Source organism: Talpa occidentalis, unplaced genomic scaffold (genome assembly GCF_014898055.3).
Source record: "Talpa occidentalis isolate TD23 unplaced genomic scaffold, MPIMG_talOcc4v2.1 talOcc4.2, whole genome shotgun sequence".
Taxonomy (NCBI): domain Eukaryota; kingdom Metazoa; phylum Chordata; class Mammalia; order Eulipotyphla; family Talpidae; genus Talpa; species Talpa occidentalis.
In genome coordinates this window covers 87,831,242-87,852,617 of record NW_023602073.1, presented here as the reverse complement: position 1 = coordinate 87,852,617, position 21,376 = coordinate 87,831,242, and the positions used below count along the sequence as shown (strand labels likewise).

The window sequence follows — 21,376 nt, the reverse complement described above, 5'->3', positions numbered from 1 at the left end:
GCTCCCCGGCCACCGGAGGAGGGTCCCACATGGCGCGCGGGCCTCTCCTGCCGCCCGCTGCTCCCCTCAGCAGTGTACTTCGGTCCTTCTGCCTGCTCTGCTCCCCGCTCTGGCTCTGGTGAATTCTCTCACCCTCCCGCGCTTCTGACTGTGCCCAGTGCATGCATAAAACACACACAAAAAAAAAAAAAAAAAAAAAAGTAATTTTAGAAACAAAAGATGGAAAGTTTTTTTTTTTTATGGCCATCATGTCCCTCCAGTTGATTTTTCCTGCACATTAGTTCATCTACTCAAAGTATATTTCAGTCCAGAGAAAGGCTGCCATAAAATTATACTCTATCCCCTTTCCATCTGAGGCCTAAAGAGGAGAAAGGCAACAGTGTTCACTGACCATTTACTAGGACTTTAATTAGAACGATTTATGTCATCTAAATTATTACCTGGCAGAGTTGGGATATACTTTTGTGCTTCACACACAGTAACAATGGAAACTTTATTTTGATATTATATTATGAGATCTCAAGATTTGAATACTTTCTGCCACAAATTTTACATAAGTCCTTATATTTTATATTACTTTTTTCAAGGTATATAAATCTCTCTCTCTCTTCTAAAGCACATTGTATTATTGCAATTACTGCATACATGCATGTGACCAGCCTTGTATACAAATCTTTTCTTTTTTTAAAGTGGTAGTTTTGACTTTTTTTTAAGATTTATTTATTTATTTATTTATTTATTTATTTATTTATTTATTTATTTATACAAGCACTGGATACAGTCAGAAGCGCGGGAGGGTGAGAGAATTCACCAGAGCCAGAGCGGGGAGCAGAGCAGGCAGAAGGACCGAAGTACACTGCTGAGGGGAGCAGCGGGCGGCAGGAGAGGTCTGCGCGCCATGTGGGACCCTCAGCCAGTGGCTGGGGATCGAACCGGTGCTGCTGAGGCTGCAGGCAGCTTCGCAACCCAGCGCTCAACCGCTGCGCCACCGGGGAGGCCCTGTATACAAATCTTTAAAAAAATATTGGAGAGTTGCTAAAGAATCACTTCCTAAGTGATCATTTCTCTTATTTGTATTTATTTTTAAATAATAAATTGATTTCTGATTGGCTCATACCTTCATAGTTTCAAAAATCTTAACTACATAAATATACTCATTAAGAAGTCTCATAGTTACCTCTGACTCATTTTTTTAAGTTCATCAGACCTCTTATTGGTAAAAACTTTTAAAAATATTTTGAATTTTTGTCAGAATTACAGAAAGGTTGCAAAAATAGAACATATCATTTCTATACACCTTCACCCATTTTTGCCTTGTTAACATCTACTGTAACCATGGATCATTCATTTGTTTATCAAAACTGAGAAATTAACATTGGTACAAATCCATCTTTTTGCACTAATGTCTTTCCCCCTGTTTCTGAATGCAATCCATTGCATTCATGTGGCATATCTCCTTGGTCTCCTCTGCATTGTGACAGTTCCTCATTCTTTCCTTGTCATTTATGGCTCTGATATTTTCAAGAATATTGCAGGTGTTTTAAAGAATGTCTCTAAATTTGGGTTTATGTGATGTTTCCCATATTTAGACAGTGGTTATCGATTTTGTATAAATAATACTATAGAGGTGAAGCATATATTTACCTATCATACGTATAAAGGAAGTATCTCTCCTAGCTTTGTATGGTTAGGGGTTGATTATCAACCATGGCAGCAACTTGAAACTGTTTTCCTTCTTATCTTCTTGCCTTTTCCCATGTATCATTTCAATGATCATATAAATGAAATATGTAATCTTTGGGTTCTTTCTTCTTTCACTTAATAAAATGCTTTCAAGATTCATCCATGTTGTTGCATACTCTATAGCTGATTCCTTTTTATAGGTATTTTATTGGAATAGTATACCAATGTGTGGATGTACTATAGTTTGATAATTCAGTGTATTAATAATAATTAACCATGTATTATTCCAAAATTTGGGTAATTATGAGTAAAGTTACTATAAGTATCTATGTGTAGGCTTCTCTGTGAACATAGTTTCATTTCTCTTGGGTAGTTAACTTGAAATGAAATTACTAAACCATAATATACATTTTTTATAACAAATCTGCAAAACTGTTTTCCAAAGTGACTGTGTCATTTTACATACCCATCACGATTTCCAGTTGCTCTGCTCTGCATCTTTGTCAGCACTTGATAGTGTCAGCATTTTTTTAGACATTCTAATAGGCATGTAGTAGTATCTCATTGTGATATAACTTGCTTTTCCCTTATGCTTAATTACAGTGACATTTTTTATAATCTTACATGTCAATCATTTATCTTCATTGAAGAAGTTAATAATTCAGTCATTTAGAGTTGTTTTGTGTCTGCATTTTATGTTTTAAGTGTTCCACGTAAGTGTTCCATAAAGAGAATACATATTTTGCAGTTGTTGAAATAGAATGTTTTCCATATCATGTAGTTGGAATTAAGTATATTCTTCAAATATTTCATATCCTCACTAATTATTTTCTGTTTTATCATTTTAACTTATGTTCATTTTGTCAGCTACCAGGAAAGATGTGTTATATTTCTATATTTGATTGTGTCATTGTCTAGTACGCCCGCCCATCAAAATTAGTTTCATATACATGAAATACATTGAAATACATTGAAGTCTACTTTTTCTAATATTAAGTAGCCACACCATTTTTCTTGTTTTCACATCTATTGTTTAGGAAATATATCATTTTCCTATCATTTTGTTTTTAAATATTTGGCTTTTTAAAAAAAATTAAACTGTGTGTTCTGTAAAAGTGCATAGAGTTCTCTTTTTAGCTTTTCAGATAATTAAAAAAAAATTAATTGGTGTTGCAACTCTGTTTACATTATTGAAATTACTAATGCAATTGGGTTTAAGTGTACTTGGCCTATTTCCTTTTCACCCTTTCATTTTCCATTTCACTCTTTATTCTTGCTTTTTAGGTCTTATTTATTAACTATTTTATTATGCTTAAGTCCTTGTACTAAGTATTAATTAGTACCTTAGAGGTTTTACAATATGCATCTTTGACTTTTAAGGTTAATTGAATCTTTAACTTTCCAGTGTATGATTCATATGTCTTTATCATTTCTTGAACAGTGCAAAATTTTTACCTCAGTTTACTCTATTGATCCCTTTTCTTTTGAGGTGACAACCTTTATGGTATTGTCTTTTCATATATTTTACTTTTTACTTCTACATATGTTATAAAACTTGTAAGACATTATTTTTATTATCATTTTAACTAGTTATTTAACTAGTTAATATCCTTTTTTTTGCATAGAATAAATGGGGTGTAGGCCAGAGAAAAAGGAAGTGAGAGGATTCACCAGAGACAGGGAGACAGGGGGGAGCAGAACAGGTGGGTCTACTGAAATACACTGCTGGGGGAGCAATGGGTGAGACAAGAGGTATGCTGCAACATATGTGGGTTAGCTCCCTAGCCTGGATCAAACTCAGGCTGTTGCAGTGATAGCGCTCCTGCGTCTTAAACTATAGGCCACCAGGGAGGCCCTAGTTAACACTTTTTCCTATACCATAATATATTTACACTCTCCCTTCTTTCAATATTTACTTTCATTTGGTGCCATTTTCATTCAGTCTAAGGAACTTCCTATCTTATATCTTGTAGTCCTGTTCTGATGTTGACAAAATCTTTCACCTTTTGTTTTGCTGAAAACACCTGTAAATCACCTCCATCTTTGGAGGATATTAACTTTAGATGTGGATTTTTAGGTTGACAGATTACTTTTTTTAACTTTAAGCTATTATAAGGTGTCATCATATTATCTCCTGAATTTCATAGTTTCTGTCAAGAAGTCAATCTTTGTGCTTCTTTGAAGGTAATACTTCTTTTCCTCTGGCAGTTTTATGAATTTTTTCTTTGTCATCAGTTGTCACCAGTTTGACAATTATGTGATTAGCTGTGGCTTTCTTGGTATTTATTCTCATTGAAAGTCTTTGAGATTTCACAATGATGTCTTTGTTGGATATATTCACTTTTCTGGAAATTCTTGGAAATTATCTTTTCAAATATGTTTTCTTTCCTATTTTCTTATTACTCTCCTTGTTTTCATGTATATTTAGATTATTGGATCTAGTCCCAGAGTCTTACAATTTTATTCTTTCTTTCCACACTTGTTTCTGTGCTACAGTTTAGACATCTTCTTTTGACTTTGTGAGGTTACTAATCACGTCTTCTGCTATTTCTAGTGTGCATTCACAATACCCATGTAGCAAGTCCTTAATATCAATCAACTAATGTATGTTATTTTTAGTGTGCCAATTTGACTGTTTCTAAAGATTCTCCTTTATTGTTAAAATTCCCCATCTTTTAAAATCAGTTTTGCCCACTTCCCCGTAACCTATTAATCATAATTATTATAAGTAATTTTTCTTTTTTTTAAAGATTTATTTATGCATATAAGAACTGGGGTGTAGGCCAAATGTACAGGAGGGTGAGAGGATTCACCAGAGACAGAGCAGGGAACAGAACAGGCAGACTGACTAAAATAGCTGCTGAGGGGAGCAGCAGGCGAGACATGTCTGCCACGCCATGTGGGTATCTCCCCAGCCTGCTGGGATCAAACCCCTGCTGCAGAGGCTATGGACAGCTTCACAGCGCTGTGCTCAACCGCCTGCGCCACCAGGAAGGCCCCAGTAATTTTTCTTGATAGCTTCACTATTTGGATTATGTATATATTTGCTTCTATTTTGTAATTTTTAAATTATTGTTATAGATCACATTTTTATTGCCACTTTTTGTGTCATTTTTAAAAATATTAATCAGATATTACATATAAATGGCTCTACGCCTCCCCATGATATTTTTTCCTGCGGGAGTTCATCTTTCTCTCTGTTAGGCAGAATGTATGCAGAGTTGACTGCTTCAACCAGTCATACATTTTGCAGAGTCAAAGCTGTTTTGCAATCAGACCCAGTCCATCTGTGTCATCTTGTTCTTTGGGTCTTGCTATTCTGAACTTTTGATTAGAAGGCCTCTGTCTCCTCAGCCTCAAGATACCATAGAACATTCTGTTTTCAGAGATTTAAGCATTAACTCTTTATCCCTACTCCACTAAATTGCAAAATTTTGCAAATGGCTTAAAATGGCAACAGTCATATGCTTATGTTGGACCTTTCTCTTTGGGGGTTTCTTTCTTTTAAGTACTCCAAAAACTGAGGGGGGTTTCAATTTGCCTGTTAACATTTTCCTTTTCACTCCCCTGATTTCCTGTTTTGTTGCACCACATGGCAAATGTCCATAGGGAAAACTGGTCATACATTTGTGGCTCTTCTATATTTAAAACTGTATCATTGGCTCCAGTGACTATCAAAACTACTTGTTTTTTTTTGTTCCTGGTGGAATCCTAGAATCAGCCAATGCTTCAAAGATATAAAACTGGGGGTCCTCCCTGGTGGCACAAGGGGTTAGGATGCAACCGGCCAGCCAGGAAGCAACCCACATGGTGCAGCAGACCTTTCCTGTCTCGCCCACTGCTCCTCTCAGCAGTGTACTTTGGTCAGTCTACCTGGTCTGTTCCCCACTCTGTCTCTGGTGAATCCTCTCACCCCCCACACCTCTGGCCTGCAACCTAGCTCTTGTATGCATGAATAAATAAATCTTAAAAAAAAAAAACTGGGAGTAAGCATCAGTTTATCTAGGAAATGCTTTTCTTTCTCTGCGATTTTAGTTTGTGTAATTCTTCTTGAATGCACAGATTTTTAAACATTTTATTTTATTTTTAAAAGATTTATTTATTTATTTATACAAACACTGGGTATAGTCAGAAGCACGGGGAGGGTGAGAGAATTCACCAGAGCCAGAGCCTGGAGCAGAGCAGGCAGAAGGACCCAAGTACACTGCTGAGGGGAGCAGCAGGCAGCGGGAGAGGTCTGCGTGCCATGTGGGACCCGCGTCTGGTAGCCATGTGGGACCCGCGTCTGGTAGCCCGGTAGCAGCTGGGGATCGAACCATACTGGCGCCGCAGAAGCTGTGGGCAGCTTTGCAACCCAGCGCTCAAATGCTGCGCCACCGGGGAGGCCCTTTTTAAACATTTTAAAGTATGATTTTTAAAGTTTACATTTTTTTCATTGTTCCATTTAAGATTTTGATACGTCATGGGCTCCTACATTTTACTCAAAAGCAGAACACATTTCTCAGAAAGTCTGAACTTGGACTAGTTTGAGATTAATTTTTTAAAATTTGATTAATGCTGTTACATGTAATCCTCAAAAGTTTGTAATGGTTGTGTTTTCAGCAATGTGTAGATAACCTGTCTGCTTGGAATAGATGAAAGAAACCAACATGCAGACAATAGTCAATAGAAAAAAGGAGAGTCCTGATGGAATGTTGGTTGTTTCCAAGCCCCAACTGCATCCTTTCCTTGTCCAAAGCTTGGTCATTCAGTCTTCTTTGATATTGAGGGGCTCCACTCTCCTTAAACAAATTAATTCTTTTTGTTTTTAGGTGTGATTAAATTGGGCTCCTATTACTTACAATAAAAGTCGTAATTAGTTCTATAATTTGTACCATTGAATGCATTAACACAAATAATAATGTCATTTTTTATTGCCATTCTTATAGGTTTTACTTTGTTAAGTTTACCTGGTAATTCCATTTTTGCAATAATCATGACAGGAGTGCATCTTACTACATTTGAATGCTCACCTGGCATAGTTTCTCATCCATATCTAGTATGATGCTGTAGTCTTCAGGGGCCTGAGAAATGACATAGCCAAATTCCAAACTCATTAGAAGAATATATAAGGTTAGAAGAAGAGCTAAATAAGGGCAGGAGTACTTCGATGCATAAAGAACAAAAGTTTCACTATATTGGAATTTAGATTTATTTTTGTTTATATTCTGGGTTTTGATAAGGATGAACTTAGTAGATGAACTTGTCAATTGTTGAATTCTGGTTGTTAAGCTGTCCTTTAAAGCAATTTATTTGAATAATTTTGTCACCATGAATAGGCATCTTTTTCTTCGGTGGCTGTAAGGAGGAAAAGTTCAATTGTGTTCAACACAGGGAAGAAGGAAAAGCAATACACTGATTTTATTTTCCTAACAAATACAAAAACTACATGATTAAAAGTGGAGAACTGGGAATGCTACTAGATTTAACACATTCATCCATACAATTTTAAAAGCTTTATTTTATTATTTTGGTTTTTATTTAATGTACATATGTGTGTATAGAAGGCTTTGGAGAAAGTATTAAGGACGAGGAGACAAAGAAGCAGGTGGGAGAGGGGGAAAATAGGTAAGAAATAAAAAACTAGGTGCACACCCTGAAGGTAATTAAATGGACAAAGAAGGGAAGTCAAAAGGTTTCTTGGGTAAGGGCTTAGCCTGGTTTCCTTTGGGCTGTGGGCTTCAGAATATGTGGTGATCACCTGTTTACCCTACTTTGGAAGTGATGATTAGCTGGCTAAACGTAATTATGGTGCACAATTTTCCAACTGTCTTTTACCTCCACCACCACCATACTCTCCAAATTTTAAAGTGTCTGACGGAAAGCTATTAGGGAGATTAAAAATCTCTGAGATGCCACTGCATAGGTCAGATGAAATAAAGTCACAGGCAGAATGGTTAAAAGAATTGCCAATGTTGGGTTGTGTGACTGACTCAGATGAAACTTGAAATTAAGAGACTTGGATTGAAAATGAGTTTTGTCACTTACCAACTTTCTGACATCAGCAAAATTACTTCACTAAGCTTCAGCTTTTTCATCCAGAAAATGAGGATGATAATGACAACACCCACTGTTGTTATAAGAACCAAATGACAGAATGTATGTGGAACATATAAGGCTCAGTACACGGTGCTCAGTAAAGGATACTGATTTCTGTTCATTAATTACAGGGATGAAACAATAAAACAACTTAGCTTGCCATTTTGCAAGATTGCAACTAATCACACAGAGCAATGCAATTTTTCCTAGTTTGCAAATAAGGCAAAACCCAATTTCTATTGCTTCTTTCCTTAGGCCAGTGGACAACTTCACTATTAAATTCTTTGATTTGATTTTTCAGGAAGACTTCATCCTGAACAGAGTTACCTAATGGTGCTGCATACTTAAAGCAGCATGTCTCTCTTTGCTGGATTCACTGGCATCATTTTTCCATCCAAATTTTTTTTTTATTATTACCAAATCCCATTGTTCAAGAAGAAAAATTCAGTGTCCATCTCCCTCATGTAACCTCTGCTTATATTCTTTAAGCTTTTAGTTAGAAATTTTCTTCTAAGACTTACATAGGTCTTCAGCCAAGAAATTTGTGATTGAGACAAAATTTGGGAGCTAACTCTTCTACTAGTTGGAATTGAGCCAGATTTGAACCAGCAATAACCTATCTGTTGTGGGTATTTTTTACAAATTAGCAAAGTGACCATTATCACAGAGATAGGCATTAGACAGTGTCTGTGTTATGTATATTTGTTCTAATTTTTTCTACATTCTTCCACACATGCAGATACAGCTGACACAATTTTTGTATACATATGTAAACACATTGCAAAGTTACTAATTCTCAGGGATGAATTTAACACATTCATACAATTTTTAAAAACTTTATTTTATTATTTTGTTTTTTTTTAATGTGCATATGTGTGTGTAGAAGGCTTTGGAGAAAGTACTAAGGATGAGGAGACAAAGAAGCAGGTGGGAGAGGTGGGAGCAGGTGGGAGCAGGTGAAGCCTAGCACTGAAAGCACCTATTTTTATTATTTGGAAATTATAAAAAATTCCTTCTCGAGTCCACAACACATTAGTACCATGAGTAAATAGCAAGTCAAAGGCCCAATGTGGGATTAAGACTGGAGAGGATGTGGGCCTCAGGAGCAGTCTGAAGTCCCCCACGCCCCATGATACATTCAAAAACATACTGCATATGTCTGTGTTTATTTATCTGAAAATTTTTGTGGTTTCATCAGTCAGGACCTAATTTAAGACTTGTACTTTCATTATAATATTTTTTTTTAAGAACAATTGTGGAGGAAATAAAAGAGGAACCTAGAAATAGTCTGCTACTCCATCCAAGGACATATAGAACTCAAAGTCTTCTGGTGTCTCTTTTCTGGGTAGGAGCTAAAACAAACCAAACCAAACAAACAAAGCCAAAATAGTGGCCAAAGACCGAGGAAGGAGAACTTACAAGAAGTAACTTGCCAATTCTATATATTCTGTAGTAAGGGACTGGGGAGGGAGAGTGTGAGATTGCATTTTCCTTTATCAAGGTTGGAAAGTGAATATAGCATCTGTATACTAGCTTTGCTTTTTTTTTTTTTTTTTTTTTTTTGTATCTTTGCAAAGCAAAGATAGACTTGCAAGAACTTTCTTTGCTACTGTGCCTGGACCTCTCTTATGAGTATCTTTCTGGGAAATGTAGGGAAGACTCTAGGGATTTGGCAAGCTTGACCCAAGTGCCCCAGGCAAGAATGCTGGCTGGCTCAGCTCACAGGGACTGGCAGGTGTCCAAACAAAGCTTAGCATTCATTTGCATTGAGGTGCAGGGGTCTTCTCTTCACAGCATGTGATCTAATTAGCTCTGTGCCATAAACTTCATAGCCTGCTCCTCACATTTTGCTGATTCAGCACCCGTATTTTTCTAGCATAAGAGGTCTCAGAGGAGGAAGTCTTTTCTTCACTGGGAGAATCCTCTCACCACAGCATTCAAGTCTGATCACAGGCTGTTTAGCTTTTGCTGAAAGTTTACCTGCATGGAGCTGATGAAAGGAGCGCATAAATTTGCAGTTTAAGTACCCCTGGTCAAACAAGAGCTTGTATCCACCCAGCAAAAACTTCTGTGCTCTGGTATCTCATCTTAATCCCTTTCAGACTTCTTCCCTCCTGTGCCTCATGCTGAATCCGTGTTGGCTGTATTTTTTACAAATTTAAGAGATTTCTTTTCAAGTGCTACTGAAGGCTGTTGCTGTCTCATGGGTAACCAGAAAGAGGGGACTTCAAGGTTCCTTGCTCTCTTGAGTGTTCTCTCTCTCTCTCTTTCACTCACTCAGTCACACACACACACACACACACACACAGGTCCCCAAGTCCCTAAAGCCAGGCCCTAGGAGGTGCAACGGGTTTACTCCTTCCCTTGTTCCAGGAGCAGAGATTTTAAAAGGAAAGGCAGGTAACATTCCTTCCTGTCTTCCTCTGCCTGGCATCTCTTTAAATAGTTCTCTCTAATCTCACCTGACTTCTATAAAATAGCAAAAAAGTCCTTTCCTGGCACACCCCCCACCTGCAACCACACACTCTCTTGCACCATCCTGGCCAACGCCCCCACCTAGTGGTATTGTCTTGCCTCTTTGCTTCCCTCTATTGTGGTTTCTGAGACAGAGATGCAGTTTGCAAAAATAAAGAAGTGTAGGTACCTTAGGTTGGATGAGTAGTGTGTGAGTGTGGGTAGAATGTTTAAAACGCCATGCATTTAAAGCTTAATGTTACCTGAGCCATGTGGGCACTAGGGGCCAGAGCTTTTGTCCCCAGTGTGGTAGCTGCAGCCCAGACCAAAACCTCTTCAGAGGATATCTTTGGAGAGCTGCTACTAAGTTAAGGAGTACCTTTGCTCTCAATACATGAATATGCCTTATTTTCATCATTACACAAGGTTATATGAAAGTATGTTAATTATTTACTTGATTATGGGGATATTGTCTGTCTGCCACTTTTAGAATGTAAACTGCTTGAAAGCTGGGTCTGGGTCTACCCCATGGCTTTTATATCTCTGATGTTTAGAAGAATCCTTTTCCCGGAATAGGCATGACACTATTTTGCCTGTCTGCCTGAGGACAGATTTGGGAATTAAGGAAACGTGTTAGGGTTGTGTCATCTTTGGCTATACTCTTCTTTCAAACTGTCTCTTTCAAATACTCGTCTTTCAAAGAGTCTTGATTACTCTACTAAAACAGAATTAGAATGGCCAGATCATCTCCAGAGCCTCTAGATTGAATAATTCTCTAAAATACGCGTATAACTAACCAGATATATTCAATTACAATGCATTTTTTTTAATTGGATGCTTTCTACCTGCCCAACACTGTGCTACACTTTAGTAACTTAGCTTACAGGACTGAACATACAATGTCCTTTCCTCGTTCTTTTTATGATTTGTATTTCTACCCTACAATTTTTCCTGTTGAGGTTGGGAGGAACAGTGATGGAGAATCTGCTCTAGGATCTTGAGACCTAGGTACTGGTATTTCTTGGTGCTACACATGGCTGGTAACCTGATGCATTTGTTGTAGGCAGAAGAGACTCGCTTGTGGTGTTGCTGGTGATGGCCCAGGAGTCATTTTCCTCTTGGATTCTGATGACCTCTTTTCTAGGAGAGAATGTGCTCACTGCATACTATTTTCTAGCAACACTGAAATACTGAGCTGCTGGAGCTGGAGGGTGAACTGGAAGGTTTAATTTCACATACAATGGACTTGTTTGTAATACTTTTACATTTTTGCAGACAACTTTTTCCCCCCTGTTGATTCAGTTAAAGGGGAGGAATTAAAAGAAAAAAAAAAAACAGATTCCTAAAGCCAGATATGAAAAATGAGTTTGTATTGTATCAAGAGTTAAGTATGACTTGAAGCCCGAAGTATAAAATGCACTATTGTCTGTCTCCTTCTAAGGCGATATTACTGGCACCGCCTTCTAACCTGGGTGTGGCGCACAAGGCTGGATAACATTCCAGAACGGAGAGGTCAGATTCTGGGGCTGGCTGCACCTAGTACTAACTCGAAGGGGGTAACGGGTGATAAGTAGGAGTCTAGGAAGGAACGCAGGGACTGTGCCTTGGCCGAAGGTGTTGGTCTACCTGGAGGGGCGCCCAGCAAACTTCCAAGAGGGCAGAAGCAAGGATAGGATGCCCTTGTCCCCATTCCTGGACAGAACTGCGTCGCGGGAATGTTAGGATCCGGAGAGGGGCCAGGGTATGGGAGGTTGGGAGAGAGGGCGATAGGACCCGGCGGGAGCTGCTTTGGCCGGGGAGGGAACCGGGCGGGAGTAAAAGAGGGAGGGAGAGAGAAAAAGGGAAGGTGCTGAGGAGCGGGCGTCCTCACTCGCTGCGCCGCACGAGTTGCTCGGCTCGGGTGGACCGGACCTGGACTCTATAAAAGGAGCCATCCGCTCTCTTGCTCACACGCTCCTCGCGGGCTGGCGCACGCCGCTTTCCTCCCGCTCCCCCAGACACCTGCCCCTTATCGGCGTACGGCGCCAGGTCCCCCAGACCCGTGCGCCCAGCAGCATGGCTCCGAGCGGTGCCCGCGGGACCGAGGTGGCAGCGGTGGCGCGGTTCGGGCAGCCGCAGCCCCAACCTCCGAGTCTCCTCTATTACCGCTTGGTCTCCGCGGGGCAGCTCGCCGGAGTGGCCAGCGCGTGAAAAGAAGGGAGGGCAGAGCTCCGGCGCGAGGCGCGGCGCAGAGCGGCTCCCAGACTTTACTCCACCCAGCTCCGGCGGCCAGAGCCACCGCAGGAAACAGCCCCAGCTTGGGGAGGGGGGCGGGAATGCGAGACCAGGACTTCTCGCTGGCCTGCAAGCTTTGGTCTCGACAGCTAGGAAACTCCTGCGGGCCGAGTCTGCAGATCTGGGAGCGTCCGGGCTAGGAGACTCTCAGCCCCGAGCAATTGGGGTAAGAGACCCCACCTGACTGATGATCCCTCCTCAGACAATACAGACCCCTGCTCCACTAGACGTCCTGGAGCGAGCTCGGACGACTGGGGTTCGGTGGTTCGTCCTTAGCAAACCCAGTCTAAGAACGGGCGTGGAGAGAGCTGCCGGAGACCCAGCGGCGGTGCCAGGCGCACGGGAAGTGCGAGGAACGCGCTCCGCTGCCGGGGCTGCCGCGCCCTTGACCTCTAGGTTCTGCAGGGAGTCTGGGTGGAGGAGTAATTGAGGAACCGCGGAACTAATTAACAACCGGAGGACTAGACTGTGTTTCCTCTGCGGTTTTTCCGTTTTCTCCCTGGTCAACTCCTTGCCCAGGAGCTGCGCTCAGGGTCGCAGGTAGAGAGAGCCATGGAGGAAACAGGCGCTCAGTGCGCCCAGCCGCCGCCCGCGGGCGCCCAGACCCAGGCTTCTCAGGCCAACCTCTCCGCTGCTCCCTCCCATAATTGCAGTGCCGAGGGCCACCACATTTACCAGGACTCTATCGCCTTGCCCTGGAAAGTACTACTGATCTTGCTGCTGGCGCTTATCACCTTGGCCACCACGCTCTCCAATGCTTTTGTGATCGCCACCGTGTACCGGACCCGGAAGCTGCACACCCCGGCTAACTACCTGATCGCCTCCCTGGCGGTCACCGACCTGCTTGTATCCATCCTGGTGATGCCCATCAGCACCATGTACACGGTCACTGGCCGCTGGACGCTGGGCCAGGTGGTCTGCGACTTCTGGCTGTCTTCGGACATCACCTGTTGCACTGCTTCAATCCTGCACCTCTGTGTCATCGCCCTGGATCGCTACTGGGCCATCACGGACGCCGTGGAGTACTCGGCCAAAAGGACTCCCAAGAGGGCGGCGGTCATGATCGCGCTGGTGTGGGTCTTCTCTATCTCCATCTCGCTGCCGCCCTTCTTCTGGCGTCAAGCCAAAGCCGAGGAGGAGGTGTCAGACTGCGTGGTGAACACCGACCACGTCCTCTACACAGTCTACTCCACGGTGGGCGCTTTCTACTTCCCCACCCTGCTCCTCATCGCCCTCTATGGCCGCATCTACGTGGAAGCCCGCTCCCGGATTTTGAAACAGACACCTAACAGGACCGGCAAGCGTCTGACACGAGCCCAGTTGATAACTGACTCCCCAGGGTCCACATCCTCGGTCACTTCTATTAACTCGAGGGCTCCCGACGTGCCCAGCGAATCGGGGTCTCCTGTGTACGTAAACCAAGTCAAGGTGCGAGTCTCTGACGCCCTACTGGAGAAGAAGAAACTCATGGCCGCTAGGGAGCGCAAAGCCACCAAGACCCTGGGCATCATTTTAGGAGCATTTATTGTGTGTTGGCTGCCCTTCTTCATCATCTCCCTGGTGATGCCTATCTGCAAGGAGGCCTGTTGGTTCCACCTGGCCATCTTTGACTTCTTCACGTGGCTGGGTTATCTCAACTCCCTCATCAATCCTGTCATCTATACCATGTCCAATGAGGATTTCAAACAAGCCTTCCATAAACTGATACGCTTTAAGTGCACAAGTTGACTTGTCATTTGCAATGGGGCCACCTAAACGCCCTTTGGGGACCATGTTGTGGTTGGGTCCAAAGGTAGGTTGACTCTTCTTTCACTGTTTCACTGTTACTGGGTCGAAATGAGGCTTTCTCTTCTGGGCAAGAGCAACGGATCCTGAGAAGCCAGGACAGCCCCAGAGAGCTCTGAAAGGACTTCAGACTAAAGTTAGAGCTTCCCTGCTGAGGAGGAGGCTCATTTCCTCTCCTCAAATCCCTGATTCAGCACTGACCCTGCAGCAGCCAATCACCATGGGGTTACAATTTTTTTTTTTTAAAGTCCTTGATGGAAAGGGGATTCAGCCCTGCTTTGGTATCATGGATGATGCCCTCTAGAACCAGTGGTACTTGTAGTTTGTTGTCTGAAACCTGCCTGAAGCACATCTCCATACAGCCTGGCAGTACTTGAACTAGACACTTAATACCTGGTGTTTTGGGGAGGACTTTGTGTTACATTTCATTTAAGAACAGTTACTTTGGCATCCTTCAGTCTTCAGTTTTGGTTTATTTAAACTTGATTGGGAAAAACTTGTGGATTTGGTGCTTCAAACCCTATGTGTGTGGCTTGGATGACATGGAGAAACCTTGAAGAGTTAACAGCAAAATTATGATGTTAAGATCTCTATTTTTATTATAATTGAAATTATATGGGGTGGGTGGGTGGGAATGGGAGATGGGGAATGTTAAACTGAGAAACAACACCTATGATTGTTTGTTTTCTGCAGATTTGTAATTTTTATTCCTATTTAGCAATCGTCAAACCACATCTCTAACAACTCAAACAAAACATTTGTGTGCTAGTGCCAAAGTCTGCAGATTGCTTTTGTTTTTCCTCCTAATTTCATGTACCTGTCACTTTACGCATTTAAATCCCCATAAATAGAGGATACGATGGGTGACTCAGCCCAAACTGCTGCTATATGTGTTATTAATGCACTCTATTAAACTGATGAGTATTAGATATATACTGCTTCTTAACAAGAAAAGTATCTTTATTACTTATCCAGTTCAGTGAGATGTAAAGGAGACTGGTGAAATAGGAATAATTCCTATAAATTAAAGAATGGGAGGATGTATATTATGACTTGTAAAAAATCTTAAATGCATGATAGTCATTTGCACTCTCCTTTCCATCTGTAATTTGTTTGCGTGCTATCATATAAAGTGGCCATGGGAACACTCCAGCAATCTTCAAAGCATAGTAAGAACCCTAAAAACTATTAAAGAAAAAAAAAACTTGTTTTTTTTTCCCCTCGCTATTGACGTTTGGGCAGGACAGAGGTTACTAGAAGATGACATGTAAAGACTTTAGAAAAGTATAGAGAAGGTGCAACGTGAGTCTGTTTTCCTGTAACTCATGGAAGTAAACTTTGGACTTACAAGACAATTAGGAAAATCACAAAGCCCTGAACCTGGGAAATTTGTTACTGACCTGAAACCTCAATGAAATATCAGAAATACTTGAAGTTATCCATCTCTCTAAATTTCAGAATTACTTAGTTACCTCAAATTCACCCTGAAAACCCCCAACACAGGGCAAGATTACATACTAAAAGTTGAAAAATGATTTATAAAAAAGAGTAGCCCTGAAGGATCATTTGCATAGAAAAAAAAATAGATATGTGGAACATTTAAAATGCCAAAGAAGATTCATACTCCATTCTTCAGAGAGCTTTCTGCAGTTGATACCTTTTGTCTGCCAAAGCAAGTTGTCTTTGTAAAACAGATTCACTCCCTGCTGCAGCTCCCCAGTCTAGACTGTCAGACAATAGCTGTATTGAGCTGAAGTACACTGCTTGCCTACTGTGCAGACTTTCAATCTGAGGTAATGACTCTTGAAAATATACTATTCAAAGGTTCACTTGTAAACTAAGTAAAAAAGGGAATTTTGATCAACTTTTACACCTGTCACCGGAGTAAGATAAAATTGTAAGCATTATATAATCCTAGATTTTGGCTGTATCCCTAAGTTTCTTTGTTCATTTTTTTGTGACATTTCTCCTATGGAGAATTCTAGCTTGCTATTGATAGGAATGTGCATAGAGCACGGTGTGTTTATTTTTATGTTATTAATATGTTTGTCTTTTGTTGATGCAGCTGTGTTTTCTTTGGACCTAAGCAGCAATTAAGTCAGCTTCTAGGAGCCTGAGGGGGGAAAATTAATTGAAACAAATAGCCTCATACAAATGATTTCTTTATAGGGCACCTACAATGATTGTGTCCTGATCTTAACAAAACATGGTCAATTTAGTCAAATGGGTTGTAAATTAGAATTACATAGATTACTTACCTAATTTTTGCTTGACCATTTGGCTGAATTGGTTGGATTTGGGTTTATTTTGTGAAGTAGAAGCTTGCAATCCCTTGTAGTTTTAAGTGATCTAGAATCATCATTCAACATTGCACATAATTATGCAAAGTGTATTATTCATCCCAGGGGTATGTAGTTAAGATTGTTAAGCTCCTTTTCAGTTACTGCTGCCGATAGCATAGTTTGTTTCATAAACTAGACATATGGCCTTTTTGCAGAACATAAAATGGGAGATGGAAATATTTAACTTACATAAAAATGAAAACATTTTCATTGGCCGTGGTAACAAATAACATTTTCCACATTGTTTAATTGCACAAATTTTCACACAAATAGACGAATGTATACTCATCCCAAAATACCAATATTGTCTTGTGTTTCTAGGAATTTTAGAGTTTCCTTTTTACGAATGAACACTGCACCCATGAATGAATCATTATTGAGTCCAATCAATTTCCTACAGAACAGTATTCTTCGCTTTTCCTCTCTATTATCTTACTTTTATCTTCCTTAACCAAGAAACCCTGAGAGGACTATAATTCACTCAAGAAGTAAAATCTTAGATTATGTGTCTTCGGTGAAGTTACAGATTATGTGACTGGAAATGCCTTTCGTACTCCACCTTTCAACAAATGTGTAATTGGAAATGAAATTTGGGAAAATAATGAAATAAAAGTTCTTTTTGTGTTCTAAAAAGCATTGGGTAGTAATTCCATTTTTTTGTAAAGATTGTTTCATTGGGTTTTAAGTTTCATTTAGGAATTTGAGCCTTCAATAGAGGATTAATTGATCATGAAGGACACTGGTGGCCTGGCATGTACTGTCTTAATTTGGAGAGATTTAGTTTAATTCTGTAGGAAGAATTTAAAAGGAATTAGGCAGATTGTGCTGTTGTGTTTTATAAAGATGATAAGTCAGGTCCACTATCCTAAGAGTTTTCTGGATCAGCACTCTTAGAACACTTAGTCTTCAGGCTTGGTTGTGAGATTGCCAGGTACTATATAGTGCTTGCAATACAGAACAAAGAAAAAAGAATGAAGCTCATTATAGTCAGGCTTGTGGGAAACCTAATAGAGGGAGACTGACCTATCTGAACACCAGAAAAGCAGACTGAACAATAGCTTTAGGAAAACAAAAAATTCTAGGTTTGAATTGTCAATAGAGCACAGTATAGTGATGTGTTCTTCCTTCAATGTAGCCTACTTAAGTTTGTGCAAAGACTTGGATCCTCTACAGGTGAAGCACTTATCCAGACACCTGATACACTTTTGGCTCTCAGTAGATGGCACTTCCTTTTTAGTCATTATTTCTCAATTGCCTCCTTTGCAATTGCGATGTAGCTGTGACACTGGAAAACTGAGGGCAATTTGAGAGAGAGTGCATAGAGAAAGACCAAACAAGCCTGAATGGGAGAAATTTGGCTAAACAAGAAATGATGAAGGTTTGGAGCTTTCACACCTACTCCCTTAGGCTGGTGACATGTAGACCAAAGGCCAGAAGGAATTCAAGAGGTGATTTGCAGTGACCTCTAAGGGCCAAGAGGAAATTGCCAAATATTTTATTTCATAGAGTATCCTCTTTTGTCATCACACGTTCTTCTCTTTCTTCTTCTTTATCTGGAGATTTTCAGCTATCTTTCCAGAGTCCATAGTGTTCCTCATCACATCCACATCTTTCCCCATTGTCTTATTTTCTACTTCTGTGCTTTTTTAAAAAATATCTATGCAAAGCCATGATTGCCAATGATAATGAATGCATTGCTCTAACATTGTCCTCATTTTAGCTGTGGGAGAGCTGATTAGATAGTACAGGGTTTTATATTACATGAAAGAAAATTGTTGATCCAAATTAATGTGTAGTTGTTGGGCCACAAGCTTTTAACTGGGGCACCTACTGTAATTTTCAGAAGGGAAGAGGCTAGTATGGGAAGGGTGTGGAAATGAAGCTATTCTGCAGCTTTTATCAAAACCCATCCTTGAACATCCCACCAGGGGGCAGAGTGTCTCTGAGTTGTTGAGAGGAGGCAGGTGTCACCACTGAATCTCTTAACAACCTCTTCCAGAATCCTGCAATTGGAGTTGTCTCCTCTAAGCTCAGTGAAAAAAGATCACTGAGGCAAGTGATCATGTATTTAAATTAGCAGGTTTTTCAGAACTGTAAATTTAAGCAAAGGATCCCTAAAACCAACCTAAAGTTTTTCCTCATATATGCAAAATCAGTTATTTTCTTATACATCTCTTTTCCTGAGATAATGCTAAAGTCTTACTGTTTTAAAACTTTGTGACTTTTGGTTAATGTGTCACTGGGTGAAGTCAGGAGTTAGTAGACAAAGAATTTATGTTCAAAATAAAAGGAGCCAATTATTTACTTAAACTTACTTTTCACCACTCTGATTTTCCTCTTGTTTTTCTTTCAAAATTTCGCTGGTTTGAGGTTGAATATCCACAGCTCCAAGGTAGAAGAACACTTGCCATTTACCATTTAAAGAGAGAGCTGTTTCTTGCACAGAAGCAAGGTGTCCTTATATGTCAGTTTTTTTCCCCAGAAGGTAGACTTTTAAGTCTGTGTAATTCACATTTACTTTTAAATCAGGCATATATAAATGTGAGTACATCTTATGTATCACAATAATGCGTTTCTGTGTCAGAAAAATGGATCATATAAATGGGAAAACAAGTGAGGTTATATTGTTGCCATTCCTCCTTAACTCTTACTTCCTAACATTTTCACTATCCCCAGTGGGGAGTTTTCTATGTGCCATTTCACACAGCTGTCAGATAAATCAGAATTTTAAAGTCAACATCCACATTTTAGGATTATACTAGGATTTTCGGTGCTCCCTGAGAGAGAGTCAGTCCCTGGAGTTGGGCCAGCTGACAAAGAGAGTGACTTAACACTATTCCAAGTATATTTTGTAAAAGAAAATGTCCATTTCTTCTCATTAATTTGTACATATTTAAAAATCAGAGAAATAATTTTCAAAGCTATGAATAGTCACGTAACAAGAATGGTCTTATAATATTTCCTGTACCTAAAATGAACAGATGGTGATATAGGGATCCTTTTATGGTGAATGCGTAAAAGGATCTACACAGGACTTGCTAAAATGATGCATGATGGCATGACTCACTTCCTCCCTGATTCTGTGGGAACATTCCACACCAGTCTCTGATTGGTCACCCTGTATGTGAATAAGTAGATTTTAGGAGATCTGTAGGAGTAAATGGGTCTGCAGTGATAGAGCAGTCCACAAAGGGTAGGTAGGTTATGTTCCAGTTCTGCCCAGTGTAATTTTGTAAACACACCTAGTTACCTCTTCTATGCCCAGTGCTAATTCTTTTGGGATTGTGTGTCTAGACCTATACCTCCCCCTGAGGAGTCATCAATCCATTCTTAGTTCATTGAATAATCTCAATAGGTTCAACACCGGGCTGATATATTTTTGTGGAGAAGCAATTTTATGGCTCTTCATCTTTCAACCTCAGTCATGTCTGATCTTAAGGTCCTTGAGTCCATTCTCTTTTCCCTATCCCTTAGAAGTTTTACTCACAGAGTCTTGGGTGTTGGAGTAATGACACAGTGGGAAATTTGGAATAAATTACTGGCATGAAGGTCCCCAACATATTAGTATGTTTCAAATGCAAGAACAAGTCCTTGAAGTCAGAAGGACCTGAGTGTAAATCCATGGTTTGTGATCATGAGCAAGTCCCTCTATAAATAAGCATACTCTATATTTGTAGGTAAAAATTAAGTGGGATAATGCAGTTGTTTTCGACTGAGGCTGCAATTTGATTTATCAGGGGAGCTTTAAAAATACCTTTGCTCAGACCCTGCCTCACACTAATTAAATTATATCATCTGGAGCAGAGCCTGATATTCTTATTTTAAAAATTCTCCCCAAAGTATTCTAATGTGTGGCCAGGGTGAGAGGCACTGAGAATTTCTGTGTAAAGCTATAGGACAGAGCCTGCCACACACAGGATCTCTGGATGTGTAGGGGGACCTTGAATGAAATGGAAGTCTGGTGGATTTCATTTTACTTTTCTTTTTTTTTTTTTTTACAGTAGTGCTTCTCAAAATTTAATGGCTGTATAAATCATCCTTGGGGTTCATTAAAAGGGAGAACTGTTTGTTGATTTCTGGTCACCCACCCATTGAACTGGAGGCCTAGAGTTTTCTAAGCCTACGTTGGGGATAAGAATCAAAGGATCCTACTTCAAAAATTATCATTGGGTGGGGTCCTGGATCCTGCACTTCTCACAGGCTCTTAGGAGATGCCAGTGGTGCTGGTCTGTGTCTATGCTTGGACTCCTAAGGATCTAATAGAAAATATTGTTTAATTATAAAGTACTGGTTATTTCCTAAGATTATATAAAAAATTCAACCAAAACAAAACAGCATAATATTTGCGGATGAGAAAATGTGCTTTTTAATCTACAATAGGTTGTATTTCCCTGACTTGTTTACATGATATTCTTGTCTCAGCTCCAACAGCTGTTAAATGTTCCCCCTTAAATGCTTTCTCCCAGATGCTTATAATCCTCAGTCTACCCTAAAACAACTTCTGGGTGTGAATCAGCAAAGCATTGCTCTTTGACTTAGACCCTTGAATTTATATCACTTCCAAATCAGGACTTTGTCTTTTATTAAAAAAAAAAATACTAAAAATACAAATGGTAAAACAACAAATAAAGCAAAGAGAGAACAATTGTCAACAAATGACAAGTGGCACAGTGCCTGTAGTAATCTATATCAGTCAGTCCACTTGGATTCTTTTTGTTAATATGCACGTAATACATATTTTATAAATTGTCTTTCATAAA

The 21,376-nt window shown here is 40.1% G+C and overlaps 1 protein-coding gene across 1 annotated transcript; it reads left to right on the top strand.

The window, feature by feature from the left end:
* Nucleotides 1–11,725: 11,725 nt before the first annotated feature.
* On the top strand, nt 11,726–20,595 carry HTR1B (5-hydroxytryptamine receptor 1B). The gene has a single exon (XM_037519987.2). It carries the CDS (start codon nt 13,042–13,044, stop codon nt 14,215–14,217), a length of 1,176 nt encoding a protein of 391 aa, XP_037375884.1. The 5' UTR covers nt 11,726–13,041; the 3' UTR covers nt 14,218–20,595.
* Nucleotides 20,596–21,376: the final 781 nt, after the last annotated feature.

Bases quoted from the DNA above. Each gene is read 5' to 3' on its own strand.
- HTR1B (XM_037519987.2), top strand. From the start codon at position 13,042: ATGGAGGAAACAGGCGCTCAGTGCGCCCAGCCGCCGCCCGCGGGCGCC.